Raw genomic sequence first — 19,458 nt, 5'->3', positions numbered from 1 at the left:
GGTGAATGTGTTGCGTTCTGGACCATTACCAGCTCTGAAATCCAAATGTGCCAAGGGGTAAGATCACAAACTGATGGCTGGACATTGTCCTTCAGGATTTTCTTCTAGATAGCAGGATCTAGAATTCCATCAATCTGAAGGCCATCACACCATGTTTGACTGTCAGAACATACGTTTTCTGAAAATCTGGCTCAAATTCAGCCTAGACACCTTCAAAAATGTTCTGCAGAACACTTCTCTGAAATCTTTGAAATCATCAAGATGTTTTTTGGCAAATAGCAATTTGTCTAGTTTTCTGGGATCTTCAAGTCTACTTCAGTTTTATTTAGGTGATTTCTTGATTCTAGTCTGAGGCAGTAGTCAGGCCTGGGTGAAATGTGTGAAAATCACCAAAAGAATGTGGTTAATCCCAGTTTTTTCATAATTGAACAAGTGTTATTGGATTTTCACATAGGGTCTCCTAGGTTACGACAGCTTTTGTCCTTTGATAAATGAAGCCAACATTTGAAAACTACATTTTATATTCATTGAGATTATCTTTGACATTAAAATGTGCTTGATGGTCTGAAACATTTAAAAAAAGTTCATATGTAAGGGCTTGAAATATGTTTTCATGGAACTGTAATATAAGTTCAGTGAGGTCAAATTAGATAAGAAAATAATTGCTATGTACTTATAAAAGATATGTGAGAATGTAGAAGTCTATTGACATTATTATGGACACACTGAAAATGAACTTATGTTTTCATTGAAGTGGAGCTGCAGTGAAGGGACATGCTGATGAAAACGGCTCTTTCAATAGCAGCTGCAACAAGTGACCAACAAGCAGGTGACACATCCTTCTGTAGCACCGGGTGCTGTATGGGAAAATGACTTTTCACCAAGCAATATGGCAGCTCAGTAAAAGGAGATATTTGATGGTGAATGTGGTGAGAGTACATCCCCGGCAACACAACACATACTGCAAAACACTCTTGCAAATATTCACAAGTAATTTCACTTCATATGCAACGTCTTACATAACAGAAATAAGTCAAATGTGGAGTAGGAAGCAGTTCTATGTTGAACTGTGCTGTTTATTTGCCACAATCATTAGCGCCACCAAATAATTATTATTTAGAAAGTGTACCGATAAACTTGACACGACCTTCAGGGCAATGGCTGAAGGAAGATTAGTGTTTTCAAGAACAAAACTGAGAAATGTATAAAATCCGTTCCGTCTTTTTTCAGGTAAGGAAAACGTTTTAGCAAGAGTTTGAGCTCACTGAGACATATGCAAACCCCTCAATTTTAGAACTTTTTTGTGTACATTTAGAGTCTAGGGGGGCAGGTTTTTTTTTTTATTTGTCCTCTCCTGGTGCCGCGTAGATATCTTTATATTCTTTTTGGGTTATATTTTTCAATCTGTTCATTTGTCTCTATTTGCTATAACGTTTTCTTGTTTAAGATGTCTCTACATTTGCTGTGCAAATGCTAAACAAGGTCATGATTTCTGGCTAATTAGTTTTGTCAAGCCGCCATTTTTTTCTTGCATCAATTTTGTAGTCCATGTTCAGTCAAACTGAAATTGGAAGTAGACAAGTCAAAATGTTCTAGCGTGTATTAACGCACAAGACTCTTTGGAGCACTTATGGATCTGTTTCAGCAACCTCCACCACTATCAAAAGGATTTTCTGAAAGCCTTCGTCTGATTGAAGCATCATTTCCTTCTCTGTAGCGAAACGAGGGACACAGCAAAGCGGTAAGTTACAAATAGTGCTAAAATGACAGCAAAGTTTATTTTAGATATGAACTTTGCGTCTCAGTAACATCCTGGTCATTGGTTTGATAGTAGCATTGAGCCTTCTGCTTCTGTTAGCTCTGTGTGCTAGCCTTTAGCTGCTTGCTTAAGGATGTAACTGTACTGCATGTTTTGAATATAACTATTTGGCTTTGTTTTATACATTTTGTCTCGGGGAACACATGAAAATGTGTTCAATGATGTTCTTGATGCTCCTGTTAGCCATTTCCTTAATTATATTGAGGCTTTGTTTACTTCATTCATATTGTGGTAGCATTAATATTTTAATAGGTATCTGACATGCATGGACACTACAGTTAAGCTGTTCTCCATAGTTGGTACAGATGGAGAGGCTGTAAATACAGCAGTAACATCATTGCAATGCATTAATTTAGAATGTGTGGTTCTCCAGGCTCTTCATTCTCCTGCTCTGGGTCAGACTCTGGCTCCAACATGTAAGGTCTTGTTGTTTGTTTGTTTGTCCCGTTGTTGACATATTTAATAAAATTTGTAAGAAAAAGCTCCTCTGCAGGTAGATAATTGTATTGCTGTTATCAATCTACAAAAATGGCCAACAAGGTGGAGTGGAACGATGTGTAACCTGGATGGGAGGCGTGAAGTGTCTCATTCACATAAAAAAAAAATATATAAAAGAATCACAGTTGCTCTAAAACGCCTCAGAACAGGGTAAACAACGGGTCAGTGGGGCTATAATAACCAGGAATTCAGACTGAAGTGATACCTCTTGTTTGGACACTAGCTTTGTTGCTCTAGTGTTATTTTCTGTCGGCTGTTCGTCTTGAAGATCAGAAAGATACAGTAAACCATATATATTACCACTGGAAGTATCTTACCCTGTTCTAATAAATATACATTACCTGCAGAATCTACTCTATGCACAGAGTTACACCTCTATAGGTAGAGTTTTAAACTGCAAGAAATTGTGTGTGTTATTAGCTTACCTCCACATATATTTATGACAATTTGCCTAAAAGCCAAGATGTTACAAAAAGAAATGTGGTAAAATGCAATTAACTGCTTTCTGAGAGAGCGAGAGAGATTGTTCAATTTTTGTATTTGAAGAACTATTGTACTGTGGTAGTTCTTCAAAAAAGAGCCAGGTTTTTACAGAGACATCACTAGCTACACAAAGACTGTATTGCAGAACAGTTCTAACAATAAAAACTTTGTAAAAGACTGATAATAAACCAATCAGTAGCATTCAGGATATATAGAGATGAAAAGTCAGAATCAATCAAAAGTTAAAGTTAATCTGACTGTTTCTTAAAATATTGTCCTGTTTTTGTTCGTCACCCAAAGGCTTTATAATTCAAATCTTGGTAGAGCACTGTAAAGGCAAAGTGAATAACATGTTCTTGTTTTAAAACAAATTTTGATCACTTTGAAAAGATGTTCACTGTCTATAGAGGATGATATCTTCCTTCTAAAAAACTGTTTTTGTTTATGGAAGACGCAACATATGAGGAAACTTCTTGCTTTTGCAGTGTTGGTCATGTATGCTTCCTTCTCACATACATAATGACAAACAGGCAGAGTGAGAGAAGTAGAGGAGACATTACCCCATGAAGCTCCTTCAAAGAGATCCCGTGACAGAAACAGGAAAAAGGTTCATGTCAAAACTGTTACACACACTGACACACACACACACACGCATCTGTCAGTTCCAATCACAATCAAGTCAGATAATAGAGAAATCCTTTCTTTTTTTATTTACTGTAAACCTACTGTATATATAGGTTTAGCAGAAGTTCATAAAACATTTAGCACATAAAAGTTGAGCTCAAATGGTTTCATTTTGAGCAATACATCTCTGAAATCACGAGGCGGTAAAATCCTGTATATATATTCAATGCCAGTGATCACAACAATGCAGTGGATCCAACTTAAAAACATCAGCCTAATGGAAGCCTGGCAATGCAGGCATAATCCAATCTAGAATGAGCCCAGAATCAACATTAAAAGCTATTTCTGTAAAGCAGTTTTCCTTAATTTGTTGTTATTCAGCAAGAAGGTATGAGGCATTACATGATGTACAGATACCATTCATACACCCATCTGATTTAAAATGATTTACTTTAACATCTTTCCTGGCTGATTCAGATAAAAGTACATATAACCAAAAAATAAAAACTGTTCTTTCAGATCTCAATTAAATGTCAAAGAATGGCTTTCAAAGTGAGCAACCAAAGAGATAAATCACAGCTATTTACAATTACTTGCATTGTTATTAATTCACATGAATGAGATTCAACTGAAATGCATTTTGATGGAAATATTTGTTGTAGCATTGATCAACTTGGATATGTAGGTTATCATAACATAATGAACTTCATTTAAAAAGGGACAATGTATAACTCAAACATAAAGGTCACCATTTGATGCTCTGTACCATATCATAGCAAAATCCAATGGACACACAATGCAACAATAAAACATTATAAGTTGCTTTTCAATCACAACACACAGACACACACACATAAGCCCACTGACTGGCACACACACACACAGTCATGCAGTTAATGTTAAAAAACCCGAGCAGTTTTTAACAATATCTTCAAATTAGATTTAAAAACTCTCAGAGAGCTCCAGTTCCTCATGTCAATAAGAGATATAAAGGAATGAATGTTGGAACTTCTCAGAGGTCAGTGCCACAAACAGACACCAAAGAGGTTCATCTGTAAAACCTACAGCAGGAAGATGCTTTTGTACATAGTGACCAAACAAAATGCTAGGTTTAATCTGTTAAAACCTAACTGTTTAATCATTTTAATAATGCAGTAGCAGTGTTTCATTAAAAAAAACTTTTTTTAACACTGCACATATCCAGCTGATAATGCTACTGCCTATGGAGAGTCACTTCAAGTCAGTGAGTTGCCCTTCAACATGTGTGAGGACAAACTCCACTGATGTTAGTGTCAGGTGTAACAAGGTCATATTTCTCACCTAACAGTGTTTTCTCTGCCTTGTTCTTAGATTTTCAAGTTGCTCTCCGGTGCCACTCCAAATACTTTTCGCACCAGCAGCTCATGGTGATTATACCAGATTCTCTACAGCATAGGTGTCAAACTCTGGCCCGCGGGCCAAATTTGGCCCGCAGTGTAATTATATTTGGCCTGCGAGACAATTTCAAATTAATATTAGAGCCGGCCCGCCGGTATTATACAGTGGCAACGCTGTGACGCCGCATTCACCGCGTATACTACAAATCCCATAATGCTCTGCTGTTTTTTTGGCGCGTCAATCAGGACAGAGGCAGACACGCCTCCTCCTCTGTGTCAGAGCACTTATGGTAGCGGACATGGATGTATTAGGAAGGTGGTGATCTGTCTTCTTGCACACTTTTTGGGTTGAAAGCCCCGGCGCACCCCGCATCCCCGTGCTTCTCCCCCAAACCTCACTGCGACCTCAAACTACAGCTGTCACTGTGTTACCCTACCAAAAAATGGCGAAAAGAAAGACAGAAAATAGAACTTTTCTGGACAGGTGGGAGACAGAATATCTGTTTACATATGTATGTGAGCAACTTTTCTCCTCAGTGAGGATGACGAAAACGTCTCACAGGAGACCTCTGACTGACGAACATCTTTGTTCGATAATGAAGGTTTCCTCAGCTCAAACTCTGAGCCCCGACATTGATGAACTGGCATCCAAGAAAAGATGCCAGGTATCTGGCTTGGCTGCATCAGAGTAGATCAGTGTGTCGCAAAATGAGCAATAAATAAGTTTTCTATGCACCTTTCCTTGTTACTCCAAGGCCTGAATGTTTAATAGTTTAATTAATGATTTATTCATAGTTGTTATGTTATTTTATTTTCAAATTTATTAGCCTGTGTACGAAGCTAATTTTGGCATTTACCTCAGAAAGGAGGCATTCAATTTTTATTTAAATTTTATTTAATATGCCATTTATATGTTTTATTATTTTTAGCAACTCAATTTTGCACGCCTGCACTTTTAAGTTATATAAGCCTTGCTTGTTCAATATTTATTTATAAAATGTTCAACCTTGGCCTGTGGCTTTGTTCAATTTAAAATTTTGGCCCACTGTGTATTTGAGTTTGACACCCCTGCTCTACAGTAACCTACAAACTAGAAGATCTCGTTCTTATAATACAGAGCTGGTGCTGTATATCAATTCATTTCAATTCAATTACAAAGGACCTTGAGTGTTTGTGTTTACTGAAAATCCTCAGAAAACTCTTACAACTATCAAAGAGATACATGTTTATTTCCTTATTTTACAGCAAATAGGTAGAAGCTGCTGAACTTACGAAAATGCAAATGCCACCAGAGCCCCACTGACCACTATGAAGTCTAGAATGTTCCACAGGTCTCTGAAGTAAGATCCAGGATGGAGAAGCAGTCCAAGATCCACCATCTAAAGAGTTGACAAAAAATGTTGTTTAATCAGTTTGCTTCTAATAAATTCAGATGGTTTCAAATGACTTTACCACTTTTTTCAGCTTTTTAGAAATCTGTGCTTATTCTGTATTTCAATACAATTCAAAAATACTTTATTATTCCAAAGTGAGATTAAATAGTGATGTAAGTAATATGGCCAAAGTATCTTTAGAGTAGTAGTGGGTGCTGATGATGTGAGCAAGAAGGATCTCTGGTAGCAGTCTGTCTGGCAACAAATCTAAAGGGGCCTCTGACTGAAGACTGGTACCCATGACCACCATATTATGACAACAGCTCAGTGTCCAGGCAGCAGAGACAATATTCCATATTAGCATGTCCAGGATAACCCTGTCAGTTGTCGGTAAGCACTGCTAATCCAGCTCATTTGCTTTTGCAACTCCTTTAAATTTCTCTTTGTGTGTAAAAGTTCAGGTGTTATCTGAGCTTTTGAGATGCTAATCACTTGTTTCCAGTTGTTATCACGGTTATGTATCATAACAACTGTCTGAAAGTAAAAAAGTAACAACCAAAATCCTTACAATTTCACAGCATCCAAAACCAAAGACACCAATTGTCCAAAAATTGAAACTATCAACTACCAACAAACAAATAAACAAAGAATGAAGGTCTACAAAAAGAACAAACCAGAACCAACATAAGAGACACACTCCAACATGCTGCCACCACAAGACGTGCATTTCATGTTGTGATTATTGATTCTGATTAGAGGTATCTTGACATAACGGTATCAGAATAAAGAGAGTTGGATAAAAATGCCTATTGAGAAAACACTTTGAAAATTGTGAATCATGTTATTTCCACTTTACAGTCCTGTAATATTTTTGCTTTGACCTAACACATAAAATTCATATTAAACATACCACAATGCACAAAAAAAGAGTTATGCATCCTCTTGCAAAGCACTGTTATGTCTTCGAAAACAGAGTAGAAAATTAGGATGTCAGTGGTGGCATCTTACTTTGATCACCATTTCGAACGTGAAAACCCCAGTAAAGGCATAGTCCAGATATTTGAGCACCTAAAAAAAACAGACCATGTTGCATAAGTGTTAACACAGATGTGTCAAAATTATAGTTAATACAGTGTGAATTAAAATACAAATTGTAGAACAGTTGGATCAGGAATTAGTGTACAGTATCTCAGCCTCACTGTCCTTAAAGGACACGGTTCCTCCTCTTACCCTTTGGTCAGCAGTGATTTCACCAGTGACATGCGGTGAAGTTCATAGCTGGTGAGGCACTGATTTAATCATAATCAGATATACAAATATCTGAATTATATCTGACCCTGCATGTTATTGTTTACATAAGGACATTAAAATAAAAACAAAACCAACTAAAAGGAGCAATTGATTAGGTCTGTCTTACATTGTTGCGAGGGGCATTTGTCCAGACTGGATCCTCAGCTGCCAGAGCAATGCTGCTCATTGCGATAACAACCAGGATGGACATCTCAAAATACCGCAGGGTCACAATGTAGTGACACAACCGCCTCACCCTAAAGGGAGGGAGACAGAGAGACACAGCAAACAGCTGCAGCAACTGCTTCAAATTCTGTTTAAATGACTGTCATTCAACCAAGTTTGGTTCTGAGATATCTCTTCAAAGACAATAAAACAATGTAAAAAAAAAGAGGGTGAATTTTGTACAGTTTGAGTAGACATTGTTGTGTTTTATTCATTCGTAATTGCGCTTAGTTAATGTGTTTTGAATATGTTATTGTGTTTGTGATCTGTTAAAATGGTTTGTGCTCAAGAGTCACTGTATAAATTTCTTTCACTTTTACAATGTTTTACTTTTTTCTCTGTTTAAAATCTTTTCGACATCTTAACTCATTGAGTTAAAAGGTTTTACTTCCCAGACTGACCTAAGCAAATAGATTGAATATATTACTGAAGAAATTCTGCGGGTGTTGGTGAGAGATATGTGATCATAAATAAAGGGACAAAATTACTAATATATTTGTATTAATAATGAGAGCAGTTTTAATGTGCACACGAGTAAAATCATTTGCTGACAGTCAATCATTCATGGCAGCTGGATGGATTTGAGACCAGCTGCTTTCTTCCAGTAGATTGTACCATTGGCTTCTATGTTTAGATGTGTTTCTCTCTGACAGAGTCACTAATGGAGGGAGGGGGCAGAGGGAGGAGTAAGAAGAATTGAAGGAAGGAAGGAGGGAAGGAAGGAACAGAGGAAGCGAAGAAGGAAGGAGCGATGGATGGAGATGTGGACGGAGCAGACTGAGGTGACTCACGGGTTGGTCTGTCCAAAGATAAACATTGAGCTGTAAGCTAAGATGGGTCTTGGTCCAGAGTGACATTGATCCTTCAGGTTCTTCTCATTCATAGGCACTGATTCATTGTCAGTACTGTTCACTGTGAAGACAGATAATAATGATTAACACATGGTAGTTAGTTTAACATTAGCCAACATTTTACAAGACAACATAAAATGTCCAAACAACCACTGTGGAATAACTAGGAGACTTTGGAGAAATAAATCAATGAACTCAGGAAATAAATATGCATTCTGAATTAGGGTACTAACTTTGTATCAGAGTAATCTCTCCAGGTGTGGTGATAGTCACAGGGGGAATGCGGATGGAGGTCTGGCCTGTTCTTCTGACATTCTTCTGGTTGTCTGAGTCCTCTGGCTGGCTAGACGTTTCCAGAGAGCCTGGCTGCTGGGAAATGTCATCTGAGTCACCAAACCTGTTCCAAGAGAATCATGTTTATCTTCCAGTGTTTTCATAACCCTGGTCACCTGAAACTTGACTCAGTAAGAGTTGATCCCTAAAAGAAAGAGCATTATCAGCTCACCACTATAGCAGTTAGTGACATAAACAAGTTGTGGGTAAAAATAGGAGACAAAAAAGTGTCAAGGGTCAAGCTTCCATCTATATAACTTCCAACATACATCCAAGGTGCTTTGAGGAGTCAGAATATTTTTTGTTGTTTGATGGATGGAATTACAGATTTCATTTTAACTCCACTTCCACATAGATTATGTGATTACATTCACCACTTATTTTAAATCTCTTCACTTGACAAACCATGACAGCAACTTAATGCATTTAGCCATTAAATTGCTATGATGGTTTGGTGAAGATGATTTTCTTATGTTCAAAGCAAGCATCACAACGAGGAGGGAAGGAGGTTTATGTAATTCGATGCCATGGAGAGTTACAGCGGTTCTGATGGCAAACATGGATCTGATCCTTTACTGACAAGATGGTTGGTGAGTTTGTGTTTCAGATCAAGCTGTGAGAGCCACATTAACAGTTGATGACCTCTGTTAAGATTTTTAACAAACTGTACATATCCCTTCTTTCTGGGGTTTAGGGATGTCAAATGTGTCTGAATTTGAATTTTGTGTTGATCTCCTGCAGCTGACAGTAAACTAAATCAGTGTGTTGAAAGTACATGAAATAGTAGACAGAAGTGAAGTCTGCCTGTTGATGAATAGTTGTACCTGTTAGTATTTGGCTCCTCTCTCTCGTTTGACTCCTCTCCTTCAGCCCTGGACTGACTCCTCGACCCGTGTGTGTGATGCCTCCTCCTCTTGCCCTCTCTATCCCCGTCCTTGTTAGATGATCGACCATCTTTACGGTGAAGCCTGTGCTCGCCTCGACCCCCACCATTCACTGTCCCATTCCCCCCTCTGGACTGTCGATGTGAATGATGATGCCGATGCTCTCTCTCTTTTGTGGCCTCCCCACCTGCACTCTCATCCATTGAACTGTGATGGTGATGCTTCCTGCTCCTGTCTTTGCTGGAGGACCTCCTGCTCTTCTCCTCTTGTCTACAGCTGTAGTCATGGTTTTTGAAGCGGCTGTGATGGACGTGTTGCCTCCCGTCTTTCCCACTGTCACCACCGCTGTCATTGGGCTCTTCTTTCACTTTAGCCCGCCCTCTGTCTCTGTGGCGGTTGTGACGGTGATGAGAATGAGGCGGAGTGGACGGTGGATCAGCGGCAGTCTCTGCTTCCTCCGGAGTGCCCGGCTTGTGACGGTGATGTTGATGGCCTCTCATCAACAGCATATCAGAATGCCCAACAACCAGGGGCCGGTCAAGGTGGGTCTTCATGTCAGGCCGCATCTGAAGGCCAGAGGGGAGGCGGACACACTCCTCGGGATCATATAAGACCTCGCAGCTCGCCTGATTGTGCCTCCTCAGCTGGCTGGCTTTCTGCTCCCAGACAGACATCGTCTTGACTGACCTCTGCTGCTCATTGCTAAGTAAAGAAGAAACCAAAGACCAAAAAAAAAAAAAAAACATGAGCGCTGGAACACTGATATTACATAGTAATGCACAATATAATTTCAATTCTGTTCTTGCTTTTTTTGTATACAAAGGATATAGGTGTTTATGGTGTATAAACTCAAAAGTACAACATTTTGTAATCCCATGATGACACAAATTGTATTTCAATGCTGAATGATTGATAATATGTGCAATGGGGCTTTGAGCACAGTGGAAAACTGGTACCAGAGATCCCAGTCTGCTGTGGAGAGAGCTGCTCATGGTCATGGCTGAAGTTCAAGCATGGCTCCATTACCATGCTTTGATACACAACCATTTGAAATGTATTTTCAGATTACAATAAACTGTATGCATGCACCTTTTGTAGTTAGTTCCAGTTTCCCCTGATTTTACAGATATAATTCCAGGTTAATATGCCAGTAATAGAGCAGATGTCAATCTGTTCACAACACAGTCATAATGGCAACTGAAAAAGGTCAAAATCCAGGAAGTTTCAAATGGAAAACAAGATGAACAGAAAAGCCTGAAATGTGTTATGAATAAAAGGTAGTTCTGATTTAATCACATGGATATGTATGTTTTGGCCAACATCATTGGCCACCTTGTGTGGAGACAGCTGGGTTTTTACCTCAGGTAGTGGTGGACTGGGGTGCAGACATAACTCCTACAGCACAAACACATAAAAAAGAAGCGGTACTGAAATACAGAGGGGGGAGAGGGAGACTTGAAAGGGAAAACAGAGGTTATACATAAAAGCACAAAAGAAGAAGACAGGGAGGGGATCTATTTCTGAAAACTAAAAATAGGATGAGCAGCATATAGCAAAAAAAAATTTAAAACAGAAAATACGCTTTTTTTCTTGCTCCTACTTTAACATTCATTAAAGTTCTACAGATGCTTGAATATATTGTAGGCATCAAGGGAATTACCTTAGTCTGGTTTAAATAGTATGAAATAGTGAACAGCTAGTTCATGGTAATAATAAACCTTCTCTATGTTAGTTATGGAGTACCTCAGGGTTTGGACCAATTCATTTTACATATCTGTTAACTTAAAATACATTTCCGTTGTTAAGGTGATGGCTTTTGTTGTTTTGTTTTTTTCTCTTTTACTTTTCGACTGTGACAAGATAGAAGCTGCCATCTACGGAAGCGTAACGTGATAGAGCTCAATTTTTTTTTTTCCTGTGTGATAGCAATACGTTTCCGTAAGCAAGTATTAAAAGGACACAAGGACAAAAATCCCAAACACATGCAGGCTGCATGCAGCCCATTGCAGAGAGGACTGTTCACTCCTCTACATTGTAGAAACAAAGCAGCAGCTACACAAGAGGATGGCACAACACATCAGAACCAACTCATCAGGTCAAGACTCAGCAGTTTATCTACATCTCAAAGACTAAAGACTCTCCCTTGAAGACAAGAATGTGCACTTTGAACATGGTTTGAGAGAGTAGTGAAAGAAGCAATGTGAAACATGAAAACTCAACAACAAAGATGTTTAAGGGTTAAAGTTTCATCTTTTTGTCTGGTCTCCTCAGGCAGCTTCACAGAAACTCACACCTTGAGACGTGATTAACACACTGCACAAATTGACACACTTGTCACTATTAGTATTGGAGATACTGATAGTGACCTCCATTACTCTATCAGTGTGACTGTTTCTGAATAAAATGTATAAGCCTGAGAGTTTCAACCTAAGTTTAAGAACTGAAGAAGCTTTTTGGAAGAACACTGAAATGTCTTCAAGATAACAAGAGAAGTCCAGTTGCCTTCAGTTATAACTTTGAAAACAATTAGCTGTCAGTGGAGGTTATCTGGACATCTGATCAGGATGATTCCTTTCAGTGTTCTCTGCATCCAGTACAGGTCCGGTCATCTAAAACCACCATGTCAAGTAGAAACTTCACAAACCAGTGACTAGAGATTTTGGATCAAAGTCAAATGTTATTTTTATCAAAAGCACATCAACATTCAAAGGTAATATGACAAATACAGAAGTTGAGTTTTGTATTTCAATGAGATGGCACTGGAATATTTAGGTTGGTGTTACTTCACAGTCAGAATAGTTGATAAGCTGGGTTGTTGCTTCAACCCAGCAGGCAGCTATTTAACGCTGGTGTCTAAAACATATTTTTTCTTCAACCTGGAGGAAAATTTTTGAGAGATGTCATTTTTTTGTTTTTTTTACAAAACAAACACAAAATATTCCTCTGTAAATGCTGTTCAGAGTTTTTGGGTAAATATTACAGTAAGACGTTAAAATCCTGTCAAGCCCTTTAGTATGCTTGTTTAGGTTGAAGCAACAGATTAGCAGAGTCCCTCAGGTCAACAAGACTTCCTTTCCTCTGATTTTAGAAATAAAAGAAGATTGAAAAAATAAGGAAAGGCTCACTTACGTTGTGATTGAAATGTTAGCAGCCAACATAGGGCTGACTTCCTGTACCTCTTTAGCCTTCTGAAGAGCCAGCTTTTTGCTGATGGCCTCCTCCTGCTCCTCTTCATCCTGAATAGTAGGTTAAATGTAAGTAAATAGAATAGAAGAGATTACCAGTCTACCTGTGAAAATGTTGCCCTACACATGTAAAATATTCATAAAGAATGGACTGAACCACTTTTTCCACTTTCAACATTGATACATTTATCTGAGGTTTGGTGTCGGCTGATACCAGTATGATAAAGAAAACTTGAATTTATTCACTCATTTTAAACTTAAAAAAAAAACACAAACATAAATAAATTGCAGATTTGCTTAATACCTCTGCACCAGTACATCACACTTAAATACACCAATAACTTCACAAGATTCATCAAAAAAGTAAAAACAACACAACTTTAATCTGTTCACTCAGCACAATTAGGAGTATAACAGTCAATTATTGGAAAAGAGTTGTTTAATAAATAACAAAGAAAACAACAACAAACATTTTATCAAATGTTTCAGAAAGTGCAATTAGGAATTCTAAATATAATATCAAAAAATAAGCCAGGGAAAAAATAAATATAACATGATAGACAATGTTTTCTTTCAGCTCAAAGAAAGTCTGATGTAAATAAGTATTTTATTTTAGGTGTTACAGATAAGCTACTAGGTGAAGTTATTCTGTGAGGTGCACCGCCTCATGATCATCATTTGGAACCCAGCCTGGAACTGGCTGCAGCAGGGCAGCTCCAGGCTGGGCATACCACTGCGTTCCAGCGGTACGCTATGTATCTTTCTAAAACAATAAGTAACATTTCATAGAAATTTAATAAGAAAAATGGGGGCTACAAACATTTTTTTTGTGACAGATTCCTGTTCATTTTGCATTAGAATAGTATAGTTCTGTGGACATCACTCAATGCATAATAATGGCATCTACCAGGTTCACATCACTAGCTTAGGAGCTGATAGGCAACAGCCAATCCAGTACATCGATGGTCACTCTACACTTTAACTGTCCTCTCTTACATCAAGTGCTGAAGTTTTTTAGCACTTGTAAATAAATGAGACGACTGATGTTTTAACTTCTTTATATCACTTAGTATGTTCAATAGCAGCTAAAAGGTTTTTATTTTCAAAAGTTACTATTAATCTAACAAGCATAATCAGGACATATATCCTAATTTATTGAATAATGCTGTATGGCATTCATATTTAAGTTTCGGCTGTATTCTTGGCACAAAAAAGTCCTTCCAATCTCATAACTGTGGGTGCATCAGCGCCCTCCTCTTCCCCACAGCGTTTACACTTTGCCACATATCCAATCTGAGTTTGTTGGCCAGCTTGGAAAAGTGAAATGCTCACTTTGTGCAACACGTTTATTTAGCAAAAGGTACAGAAGTACATAGATGCAATCCGGGATCATCCCTCAACATCTAATGATGAAACTGAATACCTTTGTAAGCTCCTGGGCATTTGCAAGGTTATCAACAGCGATGGCCAAGAACACGTTGAGCAGTGTGTCTGGTTAATATGGCTCAGGGAAAAGAATGTCAAAGAACAGGAAAAAAATCAGTACTAACAGCTACATATTTTTTTATGTCGAAATAAAGAATCTCCTGCATGAGACTAGGAGTTAAATGAGTAGAATTGGGTCATCAAAGCAGGATACAGTTTCCAAAAAGAGTGAGAATGATGAAATAAATGGAGGAAAACATTCCTTTATGCACACCACCCTGAGATTCTATCCCATGGTACATGACAGCATTCCAGTCCTCCCCAGTTAGAATCTGAAAGAGAGACAAAACCTGCTTATAGAGTCCAGTTCACAAGAGAAGATTTAAATTGTAAATAAACAAATAAAAAATAGAGGATTTGGTATTTACCTGAAACACAGTGAGAATAGCAGCTGGGAATGTGTCAAAGTTGGTTGTTGGAGTTTCATCCTCAAAGTTAAACCTGGAGAGAGGACATACGATTCTGAATTCCCCCCCCAGGTCTTCTTCAGATGAAGTATGATCTCTCTCTGGGTTCAGTTTCATCTCTGTTCTAGAAAACTCTCTGCTGATGTCAGCTGAGATCTGAAACCCAGTTCTTTAGAAAGCAAAGTGTTTTTGACACTAAATAATAAACAAGTGAAATGGGAAAATTTTCAGTTTTAATTCAGTTGCATAATAATTCTGCACACTAATAGTTGCTCAGTAATCATGCACACAAAGATATTGTCCCAAGAAAGCCAAAATCTCACTTTTACTTTTTCTTAAATATTCAAGTTTGAGAGGTTAACAATTTGTATTGACCAAGAGAGCTGTAGTTGTTCAACAATAAAATTAAACCTCAAAACTACAAATTGCGTTATAATTGAGCACTCAGTGTACATGTTGTTAATTTTGCCATCTGGTTAAGATACAGCTAAACATGTTTTAATAATTGGTTCTTTAAGATACATTAAATGTCAAAAGTCAGGAGAAAATAGGATCCTTTTAAATGAAATACTAAAAACCTTAGCCCAGTCCCGTGTGAGTCACAATATGGTGTAGTTTATCTAAAAGTCACATTCAACAGGAATCCATTTTTAAAGCTACCGATTACAAAAAACTACATAGAAACATGTCCAAAAAAGACTCACTGTCCACCAAACAACTGCATTCCCAGCAGAGCAAAGACCACGATGAAGAGGAAGAGCAGGAACAACAGACTGATGATGGACTTCATAGAGTTGAGTAGGGATACCACCAGGTTCCTCAAAGAGTTCCAGTACCTACACACAGAAGCACATGAATTCACAGCATTTATAAGATATAATCAGTCTGAAACAGTCACACAGTCCCAGTGACTGACTTGGTAACTTTGAAGATCCGGAGAAGTCGCAGAGCTCTCAGGACACTGATACCAAATGAAGCACCAGGTTTGATCGCAGCCCAGACCACCTCAAAAATACTCCCAATAATGACCTACAAACACAAGCAAATAAATGCCACAGGCGTACACATATATTGGGTAAAAATCACTGAGGTGACAAATCATATTCACATGCAATGACAAAGTTCCCAGCAGTGCAGGATGCCTCACCCCAAAATCAAAACAGTTAAAAGAAGAGTGGAAGTAGGTCTGGGGTCCAAGGCCGTACATTTTCATGGTCATCTCAGCCAGGAACAAGCCCAGAAACACAAACTCGGCCAGGTCTTTCCATGAAAATGAGCAAAAACACACACATTAGTATTATATCTGGTCTTTGTGGGATTTAAATACTTGATCTGAGTGTAAATTTGCCTGGAGCTGATGTGATATACTTATGTCCCTCAATATTACACAGGGTTTGCTTCAGGATAGATGTGGTTCTTATATAAAATAAGTTCTGTCTCATCCACTTATGTACAAGAAAACCTGGTGGTGTCCCTGCCTGATCATTAAGACTTTCTTAGACATGATGTGCTACATTATGTTTCAGAATGAGCCTCAACTTTCCACCTTGTCTGACTGATTTATGGAGATGAACAAAAACATTCTGGAATTTGCAATACAAGACTAAATAAAAGAAATGTAACAATCAAGAATTTACTGACTGGTTTCAGTCTGACCTGCTGAGTCTGATTTTCTAGCATTACCAGAGAAGGGTCATTTAACATTTCTACCTTTGGAGCCCAGAGACGGGTCGACTGACCTGAAGGATTTTAGCTAGCATCCCATAAGCAGGTGTGAACAGGTGCTTTTGTTCTGTAAATAAGGCCACATTGCTGGCCTTATTTACAGTAATGTAAATAAGGCCAGGGCCCTGAGTCCAGGGTCAAAAGACCCTGAGTCCAGGGTCTTTTGACCCTCTTTCGGGACTTCAGGGGGGAGGTCGAAAACCCTGGTAATGCTATTAAAGAGACAAACTCATACAAGTTGGTCTATGTGACATTTTTTTAATTCAACAAACTAATCCAAAACACTTTTGACCTTGGAAGAAAAATGTGCACTTGATCAGGTTAATTGTTTGTTGAGAGACTGATAAAATTATCCCCTTCTTTATGCATCAAAGCATTTCTTTCTAACAATTTTTAGTGGAAGTCAATTCAAATGCATCATGTTGTTAGCCGATGCATCCAAACCTACTAATCACCATTTAGAGCCAAGTAAAGGAAATTTTGACTACTTGGCAGCTAATTGGTTTATCACTGTTGAGTACAAGTAATGGTTACATTCTGTGGTACAGGGCACTGAAAAGGTTTATCACAATATTTGAACCATTATACAAATATAACAGATCTGAAGATCTTCTAACAAGTTTTAACCATAAGAGTTTGATTTGTAGTTTGTTTTGAAGAGATTCTGGTGATGAGAAAAGTATCTTTTTAAAAAAAACTCCACATAATGTGTGGTTAGTAGAGTCAATAGAATCTAATAATACCAGTCATTCAAAAAGACTTAACTGACTCATTAAACATGTTAACTGCTACTCACATAATGCATACGTAAGCCACTCTGGCTGGTCATAGTGTACTATAGCTACACACAGTGTGTTGAGGCCAACAAGACATAATACAGTCCAGTAAAACGTCTGGGATTTGACCAGGTGGCGGATGGTGAAGCGAATTCTCTTCTCCTTCCTCCTCAGGTAAGACGAGCTCTCGTTCTTGCTCTTCACACTCGCACGTGCAAATGGCGACCCTGGGGGGGCAGTAGGAATGAAACACACAAAGATGCCAATAAAGTTCACAGGTCTCACACCAAGCTGAGTCTTATCAGAACTGTACAAAACTGTGATAGTTACTTTTCTGAATGACTCACTAGTGTGCTTGAAGTTGACACTATCTAGCAAAGAAGACATTTCTACTAGTGCACCTCAATAACACCATCATATCGAACTTCTGCTGGGAGACCTAGCAACGCGGTTCATGGTCTTGTGATGTCACCGCCTATCACTCATGTCTTTATTTTATCTGCATGTTGCTATGCGCATACTTCCCTAATGTACTCTTTCCTCTTTTGTATTTCATTAGTTGTTAGAAACTGTGGAGTACTTAACCCAGAAAAAGAATTAGAATAAACTTAGAATCCACTATTTAGACCAATTTTATACTTTTTAGATTATTCTAGTTTATTAGTAATTTTAGAAATTGTGGAGTACTCATTACTTTAGAGAAACTGTGGAGTACTCACTATTTGGACCAATATTGTATTTTTTAGATTATGTTTTGGTAAATCCTTGTACTAAGAATGTCAGTCCTCAATAAAGCTGTACAAGTTTGAGGTTCCACCCCTGATTATTTACTGCATATCTAATCCTTCTCTCTGTGCTCTTTTCAATGTAAAGCAATGGTTAAACAAACCACTAGTGCCACAGAATCTAAAGAAAGTACTGGAAGCCACAAATATGTCTCAGAAAAGAACAGAAATCTTTCAAATATATATTTTCACCTTTAATGGCAGTCATGTGAAAGTCCAGCAATACTCTAGCAGCATTCAATGTGATAGTAAAGTTTTATTTCTGTCTTTTATTCTGTATGGCGTTCAGAAGGTATGTTGTATATATTCTGCTCACCAACTGATGAAATGTCAGTGAAATGGTCCTCCCCTTCTTCTGCATTGATGAGGTCATTCTTACTCTTCTTCGTTCTTTTCAGCACTGCAAAAAAATGGAACCAAGTAATAATTTCCTGCTATGATATTTGATGAGTCTCACTTAAAAAGGCTTTTCGCAGGTCCTTTTTCTCCTCACAACAACCAATTTAAAAAACTCTTTTTAACAACAGGTAGTTCAGCTCACTGTATTTGTGCATTTATTTATTATACATTGCAATATAATTACTTTATGACTAAAGGTGGAGGATCACAAGCTCCTCCAGTTTTAAATGAATGCTTTGGTTGGCTTTGTTGAATTTTGATTTGCTGTGAGTCAGTCAGTCTGTGCTGACGGCAGCCCTCACCAGAGTTGGGGTTATGTTTCCTTTTGTACCAAGCTCCATCCAGAGACTTCTCCTCAGCGTTCTTGTCTTCCTCAGCCAACATCACCTCTTCTGTAACACATTTACACTTCATACGGTTTTCAATAAAATACTTTCTTGTATACTAACTTTATTGTGTTTCTGTGGCTGACTCCGTATGTGTGCTTGTGTGAGTAACCAACCTGCTTTACAGATCCACTCCAAATAGCCAGTCAGCTCTCTCTCAATCTGCTGCTGTCGACGAAGCTTCAGGAATTCTTGCCTCTTCTCCACACGCTCCCTTTCCTTTGCAAACTCTCTTTAGAAATCCCAGAAAATAAGAAAAAACACAACCAAAAATGGTTATTAAATTTGGGGGGGGGGGGGGGGGGGGGGGGAATTAAATAAAACAAACTATGGATCCTGGAGTTATTAACTGTTGACAAGGAGGCAAGAATTGGAGGCATTTAATGTCCTCCCACTGTTGGCAGCTGAACTGGTTGGTTTAGACAACGCGCTACACAACTCATGGAGATTTCTTTTCTCTTCATTCAGTTAGCACTGGCCTGTGGGATTATTTGTTTCAACCTGACATCACCATGTAGAACAGCAAAGTAAGCTTCAGCCAACTCTGAGAACAG

The 19,458-nt window shown here is 38.2% G+C and overlaps 1 protein-coding gene across 21 annotated transcripts in view; it reads right to left on the bottom strand.

Moving 5' to 3' along the window:
- The window catches only part of cacna1ba (calcium channel, voltage-dependent, N type, alpha 1B subunit, a), an 88,780-nt gene that overhangs the window by 37,049 nt on the left and 32,273 nt on the right, over positions 1-19,458 (bottom strand). For 11 of the 21 annotated variants that reach the window (XR_004341327.1, XR_004341328.1, XM_032579790.1 and 8 more), the window contains exons 8-26: positions 19,021-19,136; positions 18,821-18,910; positions 18,436-18,519; positions 17,355-17,570; positions 15,981-16,093; positions 15,750-15,862; positions 15,538-15,669; positions 14,795-14,867; positions 14,581-14,698; positions 14,365-14,432; positions 12,886-12,992; positions 11,116-11,151; positions 9,697-10,458; positions 8,773-8,936; positions 8,480-8,600; positions 7,591-7,720; positions 7,182-7,241; positions 6,073-6,179; positions 3,361-3,372 (exon numbers count right to left, since the gene is read on the bottom strand). Coding sequence is in view for 19 of the 21 variants with exons in the window: in XM_032579790.1 (XP_032435681.1) it covers positions 3,361-3,372; positions 6,073-6,179; positions 7,182-7,241; positions 7,591-7,720; positions 8,480-8,600; positions 8,773-8,936; positions 9,697-10,458; positions 11,116-11,151; positions 12,886-12,992; positions 14,365-14,432; positions 14,581-14,698; positions 14,795-14,867; positions 15,538-15,669; positions 15,750-15,862; positions 15,981-16,093; positions 17,355-17,570; positions 18,436-18,519; positions 18,821-18,910; positions 19,021-19,136 (2,622 nt within the window). In the remaining 2 variants the exon portion in view is untranslated. The remainder of the gene's footprint in view (positions 1-3,360; positions 3,373-6,072; positions 6,180-7,181; positions 7,242-7,590; positions 7,721-8,479; positions 8,601-8,772; positions 8,937-9,696; positions 10,459-11,115; positions 11,152-12,885; positions 12,993-14,364; positions 14,433-14,580; positions 14,699-14,794; positions 14,868-15,537; positions 15,670-15,749; positions 15,863-15,980; positions 16,094-17,354; positions 17,571-18,435; positions 18,520-18,820; positions 18,911-19,020; positions 19,137-19,458) is intronic. The other 10 variants (XM_032579785.1, XM_032579784.1, XM_032579782.1 and 7 more) reach the window with 6 other exon arrangements.

The sequence above is a fragment of the Xiphophorus hellerii genome, chromosome 12 (assembly GCF_003331165.1).
Source record: "Xiphophorus hellerii strain 12219 chromosome 12, Xiphophorus_hellerii-4.1, whole genome shotgun sequence".
Classification (NCBI taxonomy): domain Eukaryota; kingdom Metazoa; phylum Chordata; class Actinopteri; order Cyprinodontiformes; family Poeciliidae; genus Xiphophorus; species Xiphophorus hellerii.
The sequence above is the reverse complement of the archived record's forward strand: the minus strand, read 5'-3'. Positions and strand labels throughout refer to the sequence as shown.